Below are 22,429 nucleotides of genomic sequence, written 5' to 3' on the forward strand. Positions count from 1 at the left end.
AGCACTAATTTTCTTTACACAAAGATAAGACCAGCCTAGTTCATAATCAGTACGGAGAAGTAATACACTATTTTAAAGTGCTATATTAGGTAAAAGACTCCCCCCACCATTTTCTGAGAGTATTTTCATTTGAACTCAGAAACTTGGGACTTTCTAGGCAGGCACAATGCCACATCGCATGCTCTTTTTGCTTTAGGGTTTGTTTTTGGTTTCTTAAGTTTTAAGACAGTGTCTCTCATTTCTGCCATGGCCAAGTCTATGATGCAGGACTATGATGTAAACAAGGATCCTCCCAATTCCTCTTTACTAGCTGATATTATTGGTGTGAGCTATCACACTCAGAATTTTTGTTTAAATATACATAGCACCCTAAGTTATAACTAATTTTTCATTCTGCTCTTCAAAGTTTTAACATGTAAAAGGATCTTAATAATTACGTTTCTTTTTCCTTTGGAGAGAATTTCTAAAATGGGGCTTTCTGAATTTAGAACAAATTCAAAAGTAACACCTGAAGGTTGACTTCTCATACCACTGTCTTCAACATGCAGGTTGAAAAGGGAAAATAGCCAGAAAGCTCACCATAATAATTTGCTCACTGAGACCCACTTTTCCAACTCTGAAGACAGGCTGTATGCTGTACTTACCACTTTCTCTTTGGATCTCAGGACTCCCAGCTTCCCAAACCGTACATGAAAAGGTGAACACTGATAGGTGCCATCCTGCTGCCGTACCACGACAACATCGATGCACCCAGACAGGGTGGCTTGATTAATGCCCTTGTAGAGTTCCTTTACAGTGACAAGCACCTGCCCGGCCAGCTGACCCACATAATTCATGGTTTGAGACTATAAAAAGAGAGAGAGAGAAATGTTAAAACTGATTTGTGAGTCTAACGACAAAGACCAAAACTACAGTGGCTCACGACATACCTGATTTTATGTCATTAACTTGGCTACCTTAGAGCCAGTTTTCTGCTTCCACTGTCTTGTTTTTTTGTTTTATTTTTCATAAGTTTTTTTATTGTGAAAACACTGTACAGAGGGGTTACAATTACATGAGCAAGGTAATGAGTACATTTCTTATCAAACATTGTTGCCTCCTCCTTTGTTTTTCCCCTACCATCCCTTCCCTCCCACTTCCACATCTACATCACTCGCCCCAACCTAAATTGTAAAGTTTGTTGTTCAACAGTGTCATTTTACCACATTTCTACGGAGGACAGATTGCCTGCCCTTCTTTCTGTGTTAAGAGCTTGTCCCAGTCTAGGTTTAGGCTACAGAAGTTCCTTTTTCTTTCCTACTAGTAGTGATGTTAACTGTCATTAGGGCACTCCCCTACTCCATCTCCCAGAAGCCCAGTGGCTGCAGTCACCCCAGAACTCTGACCACCACTGCTGCCCTCCTGCAAAAAAAATCTGGGGATGTTGCTGGCAATAACAGTCAAGCAGAAAAAAGAAAAGGGAAGAAAAGAAATATTACTCCTGGGCTGGGAAGGTGGCTCAGTGGTAGAGTGCTTGCCTTGCATACATGAGGCCCTGGGTTCGATTCCTCAGCACCACATAAGCAAAAAGAAAAAAGCCGGAAGTGGTACTGTGTCTCAAGTGGTAGAGAGCTAGCCTTGAGCTGAAGAGCTGAGGGACAGCGCCTAGCCCCAGAGTTCAGGCCCACGACTGGACCCAAAAAAAAAAAAAAAGAAATAGTACTCCTAAGAGAAGAAATAAGGATATGAGGACTGGGTTCTATACTCAACTCTAATAGAATATTACGGTTCAGATACCTGCTAGATTAAACAAATGAGTTGTGGTAAGCTAGACAAGGCCAAACACATTTGTAACATTACTTGCTTTAACACAATTCACTGATGTGCATTCATATCCCATAAAATTCAAAGTAAGAGGTTTTGATCTACTTCTTCACCCTCAATCCACTGCTTAAATCAGGATCATCAGCAGTCTCTAACAAGGAATCCCTCACAAAAAGTTATTTCTTTTGCCCCACCCAATTCTTCCTTGAAAACCTTAACCCAAACTAGAACAATTTATGTAGTCCAAAGGTGTTACATCCTTCTAGGTCTTAAGCAGACTGTTATGCTTCATTCATTAGACACTGTTACTTCTAATATAATGTGAAAGTACAATTCAAGGAAAGTTCTTCTCTTCAGTAGAGTAGACCAAGGTAAGAGATCCTCCACTGCTCTGGCTAATCCAAAAACTGACTTCTACAGAACCCCAGGTCTGACAAAACTAGTCTCCATTTTACTCACCATAAACAGTAGTCTCACTAAACCCTATGAAGCTGCCCTGAGCTTTGCAGAGTTCCATCTCTGCAAAGTTCTAGAGAGACATTCTAGGTTGCCAGGATAAGATCAAAGCAGAACTGGGAGAAATAATGCTGATCCCTTGGGAAAACAAGGGATCTGCCTGCAAAGAAATTCACCCTACTCTTTGTGGATGAACCAGGGTCTACAATAGTGACCTAATTTTACTAAACATGATTTTCTGCTCTTACACACAGACTAATGTGAAAACAAGGCCTATGAGTTCTATACCATGAAACAGAACCCTAGGAAGTTCAAGGAAAATTTGCTACCAAGACCTCAATATGTACTTGGACAAGAGGTGCCTTTGAGCAATGCATGTTAGCTACAAAATTTACCACTATACAATAAAATGAGGTGGCATCCTTTATGTTGCAATTATAAAATGCAACTGGTAGTGATTTTGGTTTCAGAACGGATTCAACCTAATAGCAAGCTCAGATTAAGCACATATCACTCAATAATTATTTCTTAAACAAAGGAATGATCAAATGAACCAGATGTAATGAATCTAAAAACATGTAAGGAGGCAAAAATTTTAAACTCTAAGAAATATGTGGGAAGGAGTTTCACTAGAATATCCATGTAACATCTCACTGTACTTTTAAAAGTTAACTTTTATATTTTGAGATCACTGTAGATAGGAATAGGAATGGCTAATGTAACATCGCTATGACATTATCATTGACTCCATTACAATTCAGAACACTACCATCATCACAAGAATCTCTCCTCCTGTTGCCCTCTTACAACCAAATCTATTTCCTTCTTGCCTTCTCTCACCCCTTAGTCTCTAAGCAACCTCTAACCTCTTCTCCACTTTGAAATTTTGGACATTTTAAGATAGAAAGTTATATAGATGAAAAAGTACAGTAGAAACTTTTTGGGACTGCCTTCTTTCCCTCCGTTTATTTCTGTGGAGTGTCATCCAGGTTGCTGTGTGTCAACAGCTATTTCCTTTCAACTGTTAAGTAGTATTCCATCTCACAAACTTAACCACAGTTTAATCATTCCCCTACTGAGTACAGCTGAACTGTTTCCATGTTCTGGATATTGGAAATAAAGCCACAATTCTAACATTTAATATGGTTTTTGTGTGAAAATAAATTGTCAGTTCATTGAATAAATACTCAGCGCTGCATGGATATTGCATGCTTAATTTTTTTTTTTTTTTGTCGGTCGTGGGGCTTGAACTCTGGGCCTGGGCACTGTCCCTCAGCTCTTCAGCTCAAGGCGAGCGCTCTACCACTTGAGCTACAGCGCCACTTTAATTTTTTTTTTAAGCATACATTATTTGCAGAAGGAGGGTTTCACTGTAACATATGCATGCATGCATCCTGGTCAACTTCATTACCTCTTACTACTCTCCTTTATCCTACTCTCCCCTTCTTTAAACCATTTTCAACAGGTTTTATTGTTTTATTTTCATACATGCAAACAGACTACCTCATCCATATTCATTCTCATTTCCTCACTTCATTAGCCCTCACAGCTCCTGCTGGTATTCTCCCCTCCCCCACCCCCCAAAAAAACTAGAGCCTGTTGGTTTTTTTCAATGTGTGTATTAATTGCACCAAGAGATTTCACCATGGTATTTCACATATGCGTTTATATTTTGCTCAGAATAACACTATTAATTTCCCTCACTGATCAATAGCATATTTAACTTATCAAGACACTGGTGTACTCTTATCTAGAGTTGCTTTGTAAAATGGTTTTTACATTCCCAATATATGAGATCCATTTACTTGGCACCTTCACCACAGTATGGTACTATTATTTTTCATCTGTATTTTCCTAATAAATGAAGTTAAGCATCTTTTCATATGCTGATTTACCAACGGAGCAACTCAGACTTGTTTCATAAAATAATTTAGACCCAGCGAATGTGGCTCATTCCTATAATCCTATTCAGAAGGCTGAGCTCTGAGGATTGCCGTACAAAGTCAGCTTAGACAGGGAAGTCTGTAAGACTCTTACTCCAGTTAACCACTAGAAAACTAGAAGTGGTGCTGTGGCTCACAGTGGTAAAACACTAGCCTTGAGAGAAAAAGCTCAGGGACAGCACTCAGGCCTTGAGTTCAAGCCTCATGACTGACAATGACAATAATAATAATAATAATAACCATTATTATTATTATTTAGAAAAGGGAAAAATGGAATACACATTAAAAAAATTCTTTTCTAGAGTCATGCTACACAATTTTGTTATGCTAAGAGTGTCTTAAAAAAATCAAAGAGAAATGAAACTCCATTAAGGTAGTACATCTTCTCACTATTCTATCAGAGACTATTTATTGGCAACATAGAACAATCAAAGGTTTCACATTCTGTAATATATGTTTACAACAAGCTTTGTTTTCTTGGCACAGTAATTAAACAACATCCAAGAAGTCAATCTTTATATGATCAACTAACTAATGGTGGCAATGTAAAAATGAATTTTGGTACATTCTATGGAAAAAATCAGTTGTCTTTTTAAAAAATATTGCAAAAGACTAACTTTTAATCATCAACATTTAGTCATGTCTTATATAAACAAATTATGGAACAAATTTACTTCAACTGGAATATAAAATCCATACTTAAACATAAGTACATCTACTTAAGATTGATTTAAATTGCTATGGTTAGGACTGTGCTATTATACATACAGATCTATTCTGTAAATGCTGGCTGCTAAGTGTAGAAAAATACAAGCTGTTTAGTAACTAGTTTCTCCTGGTAGATGTCTGTTTATGAAGACTTGGAAAACAAAGGGTAAATGATAAGCAGTAACCTTCCGATAGGGTCACTGTAACAACACCTGGAGAGAAGCTTTCTTATGGGCTCATCTATGGAAGAGCAGCTGATGATCAAATGCATGCAGGGATATGTGGAAGAGTTTTCTCTTTAACATAATCTATCACTATTAAAATGTATTCCTACAAAAATTAACAAAAATGAAAACCAAAGAACTAGCATTCCATCCTAACCTTTTGCTTATAGCAGTCAGTGATGCGCTAAGGGAAAACAGTCCTGTATTCTTCAACAAAGAGACTTGCAGACTTGGTTACCTAGTTATACATTCCAGTGTGACCTAAACTAAACTCCTCCAAGATAACAATATTATATCCTGTATTTGATGAGGACTTAGTATTTTTCAACAACTTTATCAAACATTCCTCATTTGATCCTCAAAGAGACATTGCAGGTTATGCAAGGACAATATTATTAACTATATTTTATATTTCAGACTGAAACAAGGTGATTTTTTCCATTACTGCTGACTAGAACTTACTTCCATCTTTACTCAGTTCCAAATTTCTCTACCATCTCCCCACTCCACTACTTAAATCATAGGGCTCTCATCTGGTGTCCCTGAGGACAAAAGATGAAGAGCTGAATCCAACTTGCTCAAGTTTTTCTGTGAGAATAAGTAGCAAACAGTTGAGTGCCACAGATAAAAGATGATAAGCCGGGGCTGGGAAGTTGGCTCAGTGGCAGAGCGCTTGCCTTGCATGCCTGAGGCCCTGGGTTCAATTCCTCAGCACCACATAAGCAAAAAGAAAAAAGCCGGAAGTGGCGCTGTGGCTCAAGTGGTAGAGCACTAGCCTTGAGCTGAAGAGCTGAGGGACAGCGCCCAGGCCCAGAGTTCAGGCCCCACGACCGAACCCCCCCCCAAAAAAAGATGATAAGCCTTGACAAAAACAAAACAAAACCAAAAAAAACCCTGCCATTCTTGGGAGAAGATTCCCTCAATCACTTAAATTCAAATAAATTCCTTGCTTTTATATCATTCAATTTTTTTCTATCACAGCAAAATTTTTATTATTTTATAAACTACTTTTAAAATATTTTGTAAAATATGAATTTAAAAAAAACACACAAAACAGAAAACAAGGAGCAACCCAGACCATCCTCTAAGAGCACCACAAAATAGATGGTCCATCAAGGTCATATGATTTCTCTGAAGTTCAGACAATCCATAAGAAATGCTAACAGTTTGCACATGTGAAATTCACTGCTTTCAGATCCTCAGTGGAGCAAGAACCCCAAATGTCTCTTCAGCTATAGGACAAGTTTCTTTCAATTCCTGTAGATTACAAATTCTTTCTAAAGAGCAAACTTATCACCTTCTAAACTTCTCACTTGTTTCTTTCCTGCTAAGGGAAGATAAGGACTAACTATTTTAGTATACTGGTCCATGGGAAACAATCAAATTTTGCTGGTTAAGCATGTATGTTCCTGAGTCTTTAACTTCCATTTCCTGTGCTTCCTTTTCTTCCTACTCTACCTTGTTATACTAAAATAAAATCTTGCTAAAGCTTTCACTCCACTCTCCTTTTTGTGAGACACTGAAATTCTTTTCATGCATGCATCTCAATGCATTGTGATTATGTATTGACATTGGGGAGTTGAAAGAAGCCCTCATCCATTTTCGAATAACAGAAATTGGTGGCTTGAGAAAGGAACTGAATCTCACAAGTATAGTCCTAGCAAAGTAATCCAAAGAGCATTCTTTTAATATGCCATGGCATTACTTACAGAGTAGACAACACTAAACTTTAAAAAAAAGGATTCCAGGTATACATATGCAGTTTAAGGACCAATTTAAATTGGCTAAAAATGGTTTTATTGGCACTTACTCAATTTGTATTTTCACTTCCCTCCCAAGGAGAGATTGCATCCAGAGAATCCATCCTGATAAGGATAATTCAAAGCAAAAAGAAAGTGGTGGGTTAATGGATGTCTTTGGAGATAGGGTTCATAGATAAGGAAAAAGCTGTCAAAAGAAAAATAAGCCAGGCCTGACAGTACATGCCTGTAATCCCAGTGCTTGGAAGGCTAAAACAGAAGGATCATGAGTTACTGGCCAGCCTTAACTATATGAGGCCTTGATCTAAACTAAAGTCAAAAATAGAACCATTTCTGCCAGCACCCCTATACCCTAAACTAAGAGGTTATAAAGGATGCAATCTTATGTATGGGTTTCTGACAGAGGAGGCCATATTATTATGATGGATCAACCATTATTATTATTTTGGTTAACAATATTTAATCCAATGTCAGTGACAGCCAAGAAAACCAATACATTTTACGTTCTCTACAACTCACTGTTCATATGTAGATTCTAATCTTATTTTCTTAGATGCTAAAGCTTAGATAAAAGATTACCAACTGAAAAAATATCTTAACAAGGGAATTAAGGACCTTAACTCTATACTGTGGAACCTCATTTCAGTATGCACATGGTTTTTCCTTAATTTCTTGGGATCTGCAGAATACTTAATCTCTTGAAACACATTCCCCCCAAGAAAAATATCTAGGGCACACTGTATCTCCAGGGAAACTAACTTTTGACTCTGAAAAAACAACAATAACAAAAAGGTCACCTCAAAGAAACAGCACAATGTTAGGGTTCTATAGGACTTGGATCCCTAACTTTGGGACCCAAATGAGGCAACCCAGGACCTGAAGTAAACAGTAAAGTAATAAAAATCTCTGGTATCAGCCCTACTCCTGGAACTAGACTTAGACAAACTTTTCATTCTACTAAAAGGCAGGGCAAAACGTTAAAAGGACTTACTCAAAGATGGGAAAATTGCATGGCATATGGCTTATTTTTCAAGATTATTAGACGTGGACACATTTGGTTTTACATTTCAAGAATAAAACCTAGTTATTTCTCTTACATTATTACAATGAAAGCCAGAATAGCCAGCTAAATTCATCAGGGGCTACAAAATTTTATTCTTGTAAGTCATAAACAAGATTTAAAATCAACCTCTAGGAGGCTCAGTATTGAAGCAATATTATCGATAGAAGGCAACTATGAACTGACGATTACATCTAAAATCCTCAGGAAGAGCAAAGCCCTGGGTTCAATCCTCAGCTCTGCCAAAAAAAAAAAGAAGAGAGAGAGAGAGAGAGAGGGCAGATAGATGAATATAGGTGCCATCTTTATTAGTAGCTATCATTCTACTATGCTGTTTCTGTAGATGACAGGTGTTTTCAATATATAGCAACTGTAAACTCTGCAATCCCTATATTTCATATGGCTCAAGAATCAGCATATTATCTATTCCTATAAAAACAATTCTAACTTTTTTTTTTTTTTTGGTTCAGTCGTGGGGCCTGAACTCTGGGCCCAGGTGCTGTCCCTCAGCTCTTCAACTCAAGGCTAGCACTCTACCATTTGAGCCACAGTGCCACTTCTGACTTTTTTCTTTTTGCTTATGTGGTGCTGAGGAATTGAACCCAGGGCCTCATGCATGCAAGGCAAGTGCTCTACCACTGAGCCACCTTCCCAGCCCCCAATTCTAACTTTTAAAAGATGCTTTTCACTCATTTCTATTTAATTTCTCTTTTAGTGAAAGAGTAACTTCATGTCTTCTGATCCTGATTGCAGCATCTTTTACCTGAATTTCCCATGTCATTACTAAATCAGACAGGAAAATGGACTTTTTGGTGGCCCTTTTCTAGACAGAAACAGCAGTCCATTCAGCACAAAAAAGGAGTGATAGAAAACAGAAAATCAACCTTCCACATCCCATTTTAAGATTAAAAGGGACTATGAAGTTATTCAGTCAAACACCAAATATGATTATGAAGTTATTCAGTCAAATACCAAAATGCCCAAGACTAAAAACTAGGATCAAGTAAACTGAAAAATAGTTGTGAAGCTCCCTTCAACCACCTCCTTTTAGATATTAAGTTACAAGGAAAAGAGATATAAAGAGCTATCAAAATTTGCTTTCTCCATTGACAGGTAAAAAGGTCGTGATTTTTTTTTTTTTTTTTTTTTGCTTTTTTGGCTGTGGGGCCAGAACCCTGGGCCTGGTGCTGTCCCTCAGCTCTTCAGCTGAAGGCTAGTGCTCTACCACTAGAGCTACAGTGCCACTTCTGGCTTTTTCCGCTTATGTGGTGCTGAAGAATCAAACCCAGGGCCTCATGCATGAGGCAAGCACTCTACCACTAAGCCACCTTCCCATCCCCAACTGTGAAATCTTTACAATAGTTCTAGAAAGAAAAAAAAGTCAATACCATGTATGACAAAAGGAAGTCCTGAAGTTTACTTGCATTTTGGGTTTCACTCATCTTACCCACTCACTGTTCAATAGTTGGGAGTCACTAAACCACATGATTGTGGTAGTAGGGGAAGACAGGGGAGATGTTTACCTCTAGCTTAGAAAGTATGAAAGCTATAAATTGCTGAGTGGCAATGGTTCATACCTATTATCCTAGCTACTCAGGAGGCTGAGATCTTAATAATATGGTTAGACCATGGCTAAATTGCCATGTAACTTGAGATGTACAAGACACTATGCTGAAAAACAAACTTTAAAATTTAGGCTAGGGGACGGGAAGGAGTATAGTTGTGGAGGTGGGAGGGAAGGGACAGTAGGGGGAAAACAAAGGAGGTAACAATGCTTGATAGGAAATGTACTCATTACCTTGTTCATGTAACTGTAACCCCTCTGTATAGTATTTTTACAATAAAAAGTATTAAAAAAAAAAGAATATGGTTAGAAACCAGCCTGGGTAGGAAAAGTACATGAGATGCATTTCTAATTAAACCAAAAAGCCAGATATGGAGCTGTGGCTCAAGTTAGTAGAGTGCTAACCTTGAGCAAAAAAGCTGAGAGTGCCAGGCTCCAAGTTCAAGCCTGAGTACCAGGGGAAGGAGGGAAAAGGGTATAGATAGAGCTATTCTGAGTTTTTAACTCCCCATTTCTTGCATGGAGAACAGTAAATGTTTTTCTCTTTTCCTGTTATACTAAAAGAATTCCCCTCTAAAATGTAAAATAATAATAAAGCACGTTCCTGGGAGACAGGCTAGAACCACAATATAAACACTGGATGTTAGCCAGGTGCCTGCCGGTGGCTCACGCCTGTAATCCTAGCTCAGGAGTCTGAGATTTGAGGATCGTGGTTCAAAGCCAGCCCAGGCAGGAAAGTCTGTGAGACTCTTATCTCTAATAAACCACTCAGAAAACCAGAAGTGTCACTGTGGCTCAAGTGGCAGAGCGCTAGCCTTGAGCTGAACTATTAAGGGACAGCCCTCAGGCCCAGAGTTCAAGCCCCATGACTGACCAAAAATAAATAAATAAAAGCTGGATGTGGGGTCTTAACAATTTGTCTTGTGAGTCTGGTGAACATGAAGGTTTGAAAACTGTGTAATTTTGATCCCAACAACTCTCTCCTCAATCCCAATGAAGTTTGTAAACAAAACTTTGTGGTTATGGGCTGAAAAATACACCCTGTCCTCTGAGGCACATATATCTCTTACTTCATCATCTGACTCAAACTTAACAGACCATGAATTTTAGACATTTTATGACAACTGGAATCTAGGATTAGCAGCGGTTTGATGTCCTAAAAGTCCCTTCCATAATTAAAACCAAAAGCTCTTCAACATCCCTTTTGGAGTACATAAAAAGTAATTTTTGGACTCAATATACTTGTTTGGGAGTTTAAATTGACCCATGATGCAATGGTTCGATTAGTTCTCAAATATATACATCCCTAAATTACGAAGATTTCATCTCTCAGGAAAATCCTCTCAAACACACGGATGAGTGGCTGTGTCTACTCTATGGGACACAGGCCTTGCCATACATAGCTGGCTGGCAAGAGTAAGGAGACATCTTTTCCAAACCAGACCAAACAGGTATGTCTGTGTATAGAGAGCAATAGCAATCAGACATGAGCTGGCCCTTCACCTAGAAATACCAAGACCCCTTTGTCTTCTCAGCATCTCTCTGAATAAAGAGCCAGTCATAAAGTTCCTTTGTTTACTTGGTGTGTTTACAGTTCACTTTTTTTGTGGGGTGCTGGTGCTAGCCTAGGACTTTACCTTAGGGCTTTGGCGCTGTTCTTAAGCTTTTGTGCTTAATACTATTGCTCTATCAATTGAGCCACAACTCTAACTTTTTGGTAGTTAATTTGAGAGAAGTGTCACACAGACTTTCTTGTCCAGGCTGACTTAGAACTGAGATCCTCAGATCTCAGCCTCCTGATCAGCTAGGATTATAGGCATGAACTAATTCTAACATATGTCTAACAAGCCAATATGATTCTGACTTGATAAAACCGTGTGTGTGTGTGTGTAAAAGTCTCATAGGGTTTTCTGCCCAGGCTGGCTTCAAACTATAGTCCTCAGATTTCAGCCTCCTGAATAGCTAGGATTATAGGTGTGAGTCATAAGGACCAGTCATTCAACCAAACCTTATTATACTCAAAAATCACTACGGCAAAATTAGCAAGAAAAATACCTCAAATGTAATCTAGAGATCTGTCTATAGTTTTAAAAAATTTAGATGATAGTATATGGAAAATGAACTATGCAATTTGTGGACAAGGATGTGAGGGGGAAACTGGGATAAAGTGAAGGGGTGACATGAAATGATAACCCCACTGTGTAACACCTTAACAACAAAATTATATTTAAAGATATTACGTGAGAGGATATGAGACTAGCCTTAGGCTTAGTTAGAAAGGATAACATGTTGATAAATTTAGATTTGGAATCTATCACAACTTATTTTCTTTAAGGAAATAATGAAACAGATTACTGCTTGCTGAGTTCACTTCTCTGTGATAAAGTCACCATATTCACTATTTATAAAACAGACTGACAAATTTTTGTCTTAGGTTTAAAGAAGGGAAGACTTTTGCCAACATAACAACACATATTCTTAGCTATTTACTTCAGATTTTAGCAAATATAAGACAAACTACAAGCATTATTAATTCCATCTTGAAAAATCATCAACTCATCTTTCTTCACCCCAGTTACTTGCCCAAAAACTTTTCAGGATAATCCTTCAAAATCCAACACTAGTTTTATTCTTCAATCTGATAAGATTTTCTAAAAGGTAACAAGCATGTCGGGGCACCAATGGCTCATGTCTGGAATCAGAGATCTGAGAGATCATGTTTCAAAGCCAGCCTGTGCAGTAAAGTCCATGAGACTCATCTCTAACTACCAAATAGCTGAGAAGTGGAGTGATAGCTCAAGTGGTAGAGTGCTAGCCTTGAGCAAAAATATGTCAGGCCCTGAGTTGAAGCCGGGGCGCTTAAAAAAAAAAAAAGGAACAGTATGTTCCAGCCTTCCTGGATACAGAAGAAATGGGATCAAATAGGAAACTATGTCCACAACAGATTATGCACCTAAACAATGAAAAGGAAAAAAAAAAACCAACAACCACAACAGTAGGGGTAAGGATGCATGGGTTCTACCTCCACGGAACGGATGAAAAAAAATGAAGTACAAGTTGACACTGTTGCTGAACATTCACAGAACCCTGCTCTTTCCCCACACAACATTCACAACACTTTACTTATTAGTTTAGATCCCTTCAAAATCCTAAATTCATCCGAAATCATAAATGCATCCCTCATTGTATCCCAAAAGCCTGGGAGATCTTAAATCCTTACGTGGGGAGACTTGGAGGGATTTGGGAGGATGGATTTGAACCTAGGATCTCCAGGTGCTAGGCAAGTGCTCTTACCACTCAGCTGTATCCCCACCTCTGAATATCCTTGGATGGACTAGTGCATGCATATAAGATCTAGTGAGCAAAATCAGTAATGAGGAGAATACACGAAGTATAATGAGGTAAATGATTATAGACAGATTGATTTTATATATACAGAGAGACATATATACACACATCCACATTTTTTAAAGATTAGCAGGGAAAGCAGGTATGGCTGTATATCTTGTAATCTCAGAACTGGAGAGACTGAGACAAGAGGATTGAGAGTTCACTGCACAGTAAGAGTTGTTTTAAAACAGACTCAAAAATCAGTGGTGGCAGTGAACCCAAAGGCAAAAGCAATGTTTACATATTCAGAAACCAATGTTTTTCCTTTCAGATATGAGAAAAATGTACATACATCTATAAGTGAGAAGACAAACATTGGCCTCAGGATGAACAAATTTAAAATTATTCTAGGGAGAACAACCGACACCTGTACAGATCATTCTGAAGAACCATGAGTAGCCCAGCAGGGTTCCAGAGCAGAAGAGAGGCCCTTTGGTTGTCAAAGGAAGTATGGCAAGTTACCCTGGGGAGAGATGAAACCAGAACTAAAGATGATCACATAGTGAAAGATAACAAGCCAACGTATCTAGTGTCTACTAGTCATTTTACTTACATGAAAGCAACCAACTTTCTAATTGTTTATAATCATCACAGAAAAAGGCGAGTAATGATAAACTAAGTAACCTTTTTTTTTTCAATAAAAGAATTTGGTACAGATCAAGAAAAATTAAGTGCTTATTTTAGATTTCAAAGTAATAATGAAATCAAGATGCCTGGATAGATCCTAAAATGGCAACCAGCAAGGTAGAAGAATAAAAACTCAACTTTTTTCCTCAATCCTATACTTCACTGACATGACCAAACTTGTTTCAAACTGTCATAATTCTCTAAATGGTTTTTCTTCCTGCATTTCTCTTTATCACTTCTCCTTTCATCCCCTTATAACAAAACTTTCTGATAATTTAGTACTTATCTACTCTCTTCTCAACTACAATAGGCCCCAACTTGACTTCTGGGTACATGAAATGACAGATGTTATGACAAGGAAAAATCTGGCTGAAGACTAGTGAGAAAGTAGTAAAAATCATTAGAAAACATAATGAGTTTAAGATTCTGTATAATCATGAAAGATGACAGACTATTACTTAAATTGACCTGAGGAATGATGATAGCTATCAACATAGAAAACTTGCAGCACAGAAAAACTTCTGGCTAATTGTTTAGGTATGGCAAATTTAAGATTTCAAATACCTATACCTTGAACTACTGGAAATAGATTAAAAGAATAAAAAACTTCACACACAGTAAAATTAACCCTTCTATAGTATATTTTTCTAAGTTTTAACCAAATAATCTGTAATTAGGACCATAATCAAGGTATAGAAAAATTATACTGCTCCCCCAGAGGCCTCCAATGGCCCTGTTCTCTTTTTTCTATCTCTAATCTTGCCTTCTCTTGAATATCATATAAACTTTCATAATAATCATATAAAACATAACAGCTTTGAAATCTAGCTTCTTTTACTTAGCACAATGTATCTGAGATTAATATTTGTTTCATGTATCAGTATCAGTTTGTTCCTTGCTGTTAAGAAGTATCCATCCTATGGATTGGACATACCAAGTTTATCCATTCACTAGAAGGAAGACATCTAGGTTGTTTCAGCTTTTGACAATCACAAATACGCCTAGTATAAGCACCTGTGCACAGATTTTGAGTCAGCATAATTGCAAGTAAATGGGAATATTTACATATATTTCTGAATGTCTTATTTTTCATCAGTAGATGCATGGCAGTTTCCTATTAAAAAGAAACCCCACCTTAGCTGTGATGCTGACCTGTAATCCTAGCTACTTAGGACGCTGAGATCTGAGAACTGTGGTTGGAAGTCAGTCTGGGCAGGAAGTTCATGAGACTCTTATTCCCAATTAAGTACCCCCAAAGCCCTAAGAAGAGCTATGGCTCAAGTGGTAGAGTGCTAGCTTGAGCAAAAAAAGCTAAGGGACAGCATCCAAGTCCTGAGTTCAAGCCCCTACGACCAGCATGCACACATGAACATGTACATACACCCTACCTTTAATCACTTTCAAAGTGGTAATTTTTTTTATAAGTCTGAATTTTCATATGTGGGATTTACTTAAAATGTGGATGCACTATACTGGTAAATACAAACTCTTCATTTACTCACTGACATAAACCTTTAAACACTGCATATCCCTTATTAACCACATTATGGAATTAAGCTGCAATTCAGATGTTTTACTCATCTTGCTTCCTGAATGACAGGGGATAAACGAGAGGTACTAAAGTTCAGCCTTTCTAAATATCATCATATACCTCATCTCATTTCATAGTTGCAATCAGGTGAGGTCAGTGTTAGGTGTTGTAAACAACTTGAAAACTGGAACATAATGAAGATAATGAGTAGCCTACCTGAAGTCAAGCAGTTAAAGAGAGATAGGCCCAAACATCTAAGTATGCTTGTCTCAAACATCATGATCTCTCCACTGCATCTAGGGACCACACACACCCCTATGTAACTTTCATGGCTATTTGCAGATTGTAATTAAACAGACTTTTAGAAGCTCCTAATGACTACCCCACATGTTACTATACAAGAAAAAAAAGTTTTTTTTTTAAAAATATGATTACAAGTTAAAAATATAAATGTTTTAAGTATTGGGTTTCCATTTTAAACCTTCTAAGACAAGACAGATATATAACCTATATTGGTAGTGTTCAATGATAACTACAGGATCTCTATAATAAACTGGAAATCTGATCATTTAGCTTACTTCCACATTCAAAAGGCATAGACTATTAGCATGCTGGTATGAAAACCATACATTGTACTAGCAGGAATGACTATCACAGACATTAGCAGGATTCAATTTCCCTGTAAGCATTCCATTTCTATTGGAAATTCTATTTACACATTGACCTAGAAGTTAAGAATTAACTTCTTGTACTGACTCTTATACTGTCAAAATTACAACTGCAGATGGGAAATACATTCTTGTAGGTCTAAATAGAGATGTCAAGCATCACTAACCTATCTTCTATCTTCTTACCTCCTTAAAGACAACCTTAGTTAATATCACAGATGAGTTGAAATTTGTTAAAATTGTTTTGGAAATGGGAGGAGGGAAAGGAGAGTGATACAATGTTGAGATTTTTTTTTTTGAATATACCATAAACGTGTGGAATTATAACACCCCCCCACCCGCATAACTAATGTAACCTAATTGTTCCAATTCTGTTAATTCCTTGGGTTGAAAGTCCCTTGCTTGCATAATTCTGTAGCATAGTAAAACTCAGGTAGGAATATGTCAGATGCATTTTAAAGGGCTGGGCTTTAAAAGGTATTGTAACTTCTAAAAGGTTATTGCACCTTGAACTAATATTGCAGCTATTAACATCTAAAGGCTCAAATTTCACAGTCCAACACTCTCATCAACCCAAGGCTGAAAGGTTATTATCAATGGCTCTGGTATAAAATTACTTGCGTAAGAAATAAAAGTACACTTAAAAATACAATTCAGACTGCCTTATCAAAAAGAAGGTAATTCAAGAATTAGATAAATTTAGTGGAAATTCTGAAACTTTGTGTCTCTTGTTTGGGTAGTTGTTTATATTTTTTTTTAAATGTTTTACAGCTCCCTTGGCATTCAAACCAGTCAACATTTGAAGAATGTTCCATTTCTCTGAAAAAGTCTTTAGAAGAAAACTAGCCATGAACTAGAACTACTCCACTACCAAACAAAAGGATTTAGTTTAATTATGATGGCTAGGAATAAAATAAAAATTATTTTTAGTATAAGAAAAAGAAATGACAATTCTATGCCTCCATCAGAAAGAATGACATTGCCCCATTTGTTAGGAAATGGAAAAACTTGGAAAAAATTATATTAAGTGAAGTAAGCCAGGCCCAAAGAAACATAGGTCCCATGGTTTCCCTTATTTGCAATATCTAGTATATGTATGAGTCAAGTGGAAAAGGTCAGATAATGTGATGTCAGGAAAATGAACCCTTAGATATGTATTTTAATGTTTTTTCTTTCATGCATGTGTTTCTAATGCTTTGTTGCTTTGTATGTCCCTCCCCCACAGATAACCCCTGCTTTCACTATATTTGATGTCAGTATAACTTGTGGAGGAGAGGGGGAAAAAACAGTGTTTAAGGATACAGGTGGACCTGATGCAACAACGAGAAGTACAAGTTGTCATGTCCAAAACGAGTTCTACAACGTCGGTTCGGGTGGGGGGGAAGGGGGGGAAGGAGAAGGGTTGGGATTGGGGGGGAGGGGGGAGGCTGGGAAGGGATGTGAAGGGTAAACCAAAGGAGGAGGCTGCAATGCTTGGTAAGAAATGTACGCATTATCCTGCCCATGTAATTGTAACCCCTCTGTACAGTATGTTCACAAATAAAATTAAAAAAAAGAATTTTACCAGGGACTACAATCAGAAGGAATGTTAAAAAAAAATAAAGAAAAAGAAATGACTAACCCAATTATGGAAATCATGATTTGCTAGGAGACTATTACTGAATAGTTCTTAACTAAGTCTTAAGGCTCCTAAAGACTCATTCAATATATTTCTTTACCATCTCTGAAAAATAATTTTTCATATCTTTCATAGGGACATTAGACAAAATAGGTTTCAAGGAAGAGACAAAAAACTTTTTTCCAGAATAAGACATAAAACAGTGAAAACAAAATTGTTTATTTTCCATGAGATTAAAAAATCTAAATACACAAACTATTTAGTCTAAATATGAGTAGTCTAGAATATAAAATATGTGTAGTCTACAATATGTATAGTTGGTCATACTGTATGTAACAGATGTATATCCAAAACTCATTATTCTCCAGTCTGATTAGATCATAAAGTCCTGGGAAGCTTATAAAAACATAATTTCCTAATGGGGAAGGCTAAATGAACGCTGTGGTATTGAACTGGAATGGGATCTTATGGTTTACAAATATATATGTAGGTAAGTACACACATACTTGTGCTTGGGAGAATATTTATTTAAATCTCTCCTGATAAGAAGGATCTACAACCATGGACACTTCCAAAGCAAGGAAACTATCTAGAGCTCAAATCTTAGTTTCCATATAATATTTCTGCAATAAAAAGGAACAAGGCCTTGTTCCTGGAGAAGTAGTTTATTCCAGGTCTGAGGGCAGTAAAACACAAGTTGCTGCTAGACTATTTTGCAGTGCAGGATACTACCAAAGTACTCAAAATCACAAGAATAGGGCATGTGAATTACAGGGACATGAGAATATAAAAGAAGTCCAAATGGCTAAACCTTGAACAAGTTGAGCAACAAAGATGAAAGAGAATAAGGCAAATATTAATGAGTTTACACTGTTGTAAATGAGTAAGTGAGCCAAGAAGGGACTTTATCTTAAAGATAAATTCCAATTCAGAACTGAAGAAAGAATAAAACTGAAACTAGAAAATCACTATTAGAAAACACAATAATAGTAAGAAAGGTCCATCAACAGATGTTAAAACAGGGGGTAAGTTGGGCACTAGCAGTTCAAGCCTGTAATCCGAATGACTCAGGAGGCTGAAGGATCACAGTTTAACATGCCAGTCTGGGCAAAAAAGATTCAAGACTCCCTCTCCAATTATTACCTGCAAAAGAGCTCGGTTGGAAGCATGATGCAAGTGGCAGAACACAGCTGAGAAATAAGCAGACTAAGAGCAAAGCTCTGAGTTCAAAACCTACTACTGTCAAAAAATAAAGAGGACAAAAGTTTGAGAATGTTCAGACAGCTTGTTTCTCCTCAAACTATTCTCCCCAAAACTCTCAATTCATTACAGAAAAGGAAAGTAGTACGTCATGTACATAGGAGAAATCTGTACCTATAGAAACTTGCATCATCAAATAATGAAGAGAAATTTCACCAGTAATAAAACATATATTCTTATATGACCTCTTGAAAAGGACACTTTGAATAGGCCACAGATGGCTCACAGATGTAATCTTAACCACTCAGGATGTTGAGACCTGGAGGATGGTGGCTTGAAGCCAGCCATAAGCAAGAAAACCTAGCAAGAGCATGAGGCCTTAGTTTCAAGCCATGGAACCAGCCCAAAAATACAAAACCAAAAAGAAAGTCTATGTTTAAGCCTCATTATCTGCCCCAAAATACATTAGTTCTGTTTTCAAAAAATATATATACAACCTCCATCTAGTTACGAGACAACACTGAACAAATCCAAATAGAGGATAACTGCATCTAATCAGTATTCAATATAATGTCAAAATCAGGAAAGATTATCATAGATTGGAAGAAACTGAGGACACAGGAAAACTGAAGAGGTGAGATGCTAGATTCGATTCTGAAACAGAATAGGGACTTCTCTAAAAAGTATCTTTAAAAGGCTATAGTTTTGTTCTAAAAAGAAAATGTAATTCTTGGACCCCCTAATTGCCTCAGTTTGTCTGGGAAAAATCTGTGTATCCTAACCAAAGCTCAGGTTCCAGTGTTCAGAGTTAAGACTCACTATTCTTAGGAACACTTTTCATCCATGTCTGGCTGTACATTAGAGAAATCCTGATGATCATACCTTCCCCAAAGTGTTACAGGTACAAATACTTTTCCTGAAGTCCCCAAGTCACCCTAAAACGTCAGTAATTTCAAGCTGATGACAAGAAGCAAGTGGATCCATTCTAAAATTCTTACATTTTCAGAGACTTCCTTTCTGCCTCACTCACCAACAGAATTATTTCTTCCAATAGGATTTCAATTGAAATCTATAATGACTATAGTATCATCCTTTCTTGGAATAAGAAAAACCAAAGTGACAAATGACTTCTATAATCTTAGCTACTACAGCCCCTTGACCCAGCAGAAAGAAGATAGCCTCTCTTATTTGCAGTTGAATAGGGTTCAGGTAAGTCTGAGCATGTGATAACATTCTAGAGATCACAACTTTAGATTGATTCACCTCTTTCCTCCATTATTCTGAGTGTCAAGGCAGCTCAGGTAGCCTCAAACTCATAATTCTCCTGCTTCAGGCTTCCAAGTGCTGGAATTACAAGAGTTCACCAACACCCTGGCACTAGGCAGATTTCTAATAAAAGTCTTCCCAGATAAATAGGAGTTAATGATAAGATGGTACACCAAAGGCACATGAAGTTTTAAACATGATTTCATTACAGAGCTAAAAAAATACTTTCACAAAATAATTACAAAGTAATAACACTTTTGAAAGTTTTAGCAAGGACTTATTTTAGTGTATCAGAGTTAAAGTAGGGAGAAACAGAGAGAGAAACATTTCCTGTCCCCCAGGCAGGAAAAGAGAGTTAAAGACTCATTCACAGCCAGCCCAGGGAGGAAACTCTGTGAGACTCATCTTCAATAAACCACTAGAAAACCGGAAGTGGCACTGTGGCTCAAGTGGTAGAGCGCTAGCCTTGAGCTGAAGAGCGCAGGGACAGCGCCCAAGTCCACAGTTCAAGCCCCACGACCAACACCACCACCAACAAAACTAACAAGTAAATGCATCCACCAGACTCAGTTGTGGGACAGTATATTTGCTGAAGAGAATTTTGTTTCCTTCAAACTGAAAGGGTTAGCCACATACTGCACAGTGTCTTGGAGGCAGATACAAACTGCATAACTGTAAGATATCTCTAAGTCTTTCCTCATTGAAACTAGTTAAAGAAATAAATGTAAAAATGAACAATAATTTCAGCCTGGTGCTGGCAGCTATCATCTTAGCTAGGAGGCTAAGATCTGGAGGATTGCAGTTCAAAGTCAGAATAGGCACAAAAAGTCCCAAAGATTTCAATTCTAAAATAACCAACAAAAAGCTGGGCTGGATGTACCCACTCAAGTGGTAGTTCACTATTCAAGCAAGTAAACCAAATGAGTGGGAGGCCCTGAATTCAAAACCTAGTAACACACACACACACACACACACACAAATTCTCAAGCAGTCTAAATATATTCGTTGCTACATTCAAAGCCACAATGCTACTCAAAGCCACATTACCCAAATCCCTGAGTGCATCCATGGGATCACTATTAAAAGAAACAAATATGCTAGAAAAACAGATTTTAAGAGAACATATTTCCCCAAACCACCTAACTAGTAACATCCCCAGCCTGTGTGACTCCAGGCGCAATCAATCTCACTGGGATTTCAAGTTGTTAGTACACAGTGACTCCTGGCTAGAGATCCCATCAAAGCTTCCTGTATGATCTATATTACCTCAGATTTCAGGGGTTAAGAGTCAGTACTCACAGCTAGGTGGCTAGAGCAGCAGCACCCCTCTGAAAATCCAAAGGTGTGGAAGGATATGTCCACTATCCTCAAACTCATCACAAGTGATATAAGTATGGAGAGAGAAAACCAAAAAAATGTTGAAAATGGAACTCATAAAAAAATCTCAAAGGTTTGGTGAAACTTGGCCCTTATGCAGCAAAGGAGGAGGTAATTCTGCCTCCTTGTTCTAGGACTCAGAACTCAGGCTAATTGAGCTCTATAGCTAATTAGGAGGCAGTTGCATTTAATAACCTTATTTTGGTGAAGAAATGAAAATCTACTCAATTAAATATTCAATGAATTTTGTGAGCACTATCCATGCTAGACTGGAGGAATGTGATTTGTTATGAGTCTGTTAAGCTAGCGTTCTTCTAGGATTTCAGGAAGGAATGAGTAAATAACTATGTGCTAAAGTTGGAGTCTCATCAACCCACTTAAGAAGTCCAGATGGACTCAGGGTTTCCTAACTTACTTATAAAGCACTCTGTCTCATGTCATGAGCCCTGGCCAATAGAACAGTGTGTCTTGCTCCCTTCTACCACTGGTTAAGATGATTAAATCTGTTGAGCTAGCTGGGTACTGGTGGCTCATTCCTGTAATCCTAGCTACTCAGGAGGCCAAGATCTGAGGATTGCAGTTAAAAGCCAGTCCAAGCAGGAAAGTCTGTTGAGACTTGTATCTCTAATAAACTACCAAAAAGCTGTTAGTAAATCTATGACTCAAGTGGTAGAGTGTTAGCCTTCTGCAAAAAAAAAAAAAAAAAAAAAAAAGCTCAAGGGCAGCAACCAGGGCCCTGAGTTCAAGCCACATGGACCAGCACCCACCCCCTGTGCTCTCTTGCACTCTCTTTCTCTCTCTCTCTCTCACACACACACACGCACGCACGCACACACACATGCACGCACATATCTTATTGAGCTTTGTGGAGTCAACCAGTGGAGCTCAGGTCCTTTGATAGAGTAGAAATAGGAATTCTGAGGAGCACTATCCCTAGCAGGTGCTACGCACTTGCAGCTGGCAAGGATAAGAAGACCAACACCAAGTCTTACTGCTAAGAACACAACTGGGCAACCTCTGTCAGTGCCTATGGCTGTTTTGAACCTGAACACAGCTAGTTGGGCTTTAGAATCCTCTGTAGCTCTAAACTGCTAAAAGATTCTGGAACACCTCTTAGGATATGCGTTTAGCCAAGAATTCCTGTATCACATTCTGGTCTAGCAAAAGAAACACACACACACACAAAGAAACACACACCACACACACCACACACCACACACACCACACACCACAC

At 37.8% G+C, this 22,429-nt stretch overlaps 1 protein-coding gene across 4 annotated transcripts in view; it reads right to left on the bottom strand.

The window, feature by feature from the left end:
• Lpin2 (lipin 2) overlaps nucleotides 1-22,429 on the bottom strand; it is a 104,709-nt gene that overhangs the window by 37,003 nt on the left and 45,277 nt on the right. For 2 of the 4 annotated variants that reach the window (XM_013027171.1, XM_013027172.1), the window contains exons 2-3: nucleotides 6,941-6,999; nucleotides 645-845 (exon numbers count right to left, since the gene is read on the bottom strand). In XM_013027171.1, the coding sequence (XP_012882625.1) occupies nucleotides 645-836 (192 nt within the window). In that variant the 5' untranslated portion in view covers nucleotides 837-845; nucleotides 6,941-6,999. The remainder of the gene's footprint in view (nucleotides 1-644; nucleotides 846-6,940; nucleotides 7,000-22,429) is intronic. The other 2 variants (XM_013027173.1, XM_013027170.1) reach the window with 1 other exon arrangement.

Source organism: Dipodomys ordii, unplaced genomic scaffold, assembly GCF_000151885.1.
Source record: "Dipodomys ordii isolate 6190 unplaced genomic scaffold, Dord_2.0 Scaffold100, whole genome shotgun sequence".
Classification (NCBI taxonomy): Eukaryota; Metazoa; Chordata; class Mammalia; order Rodentia; family Heteromyidae; genus Dipodomys; species Dipodomys ordii.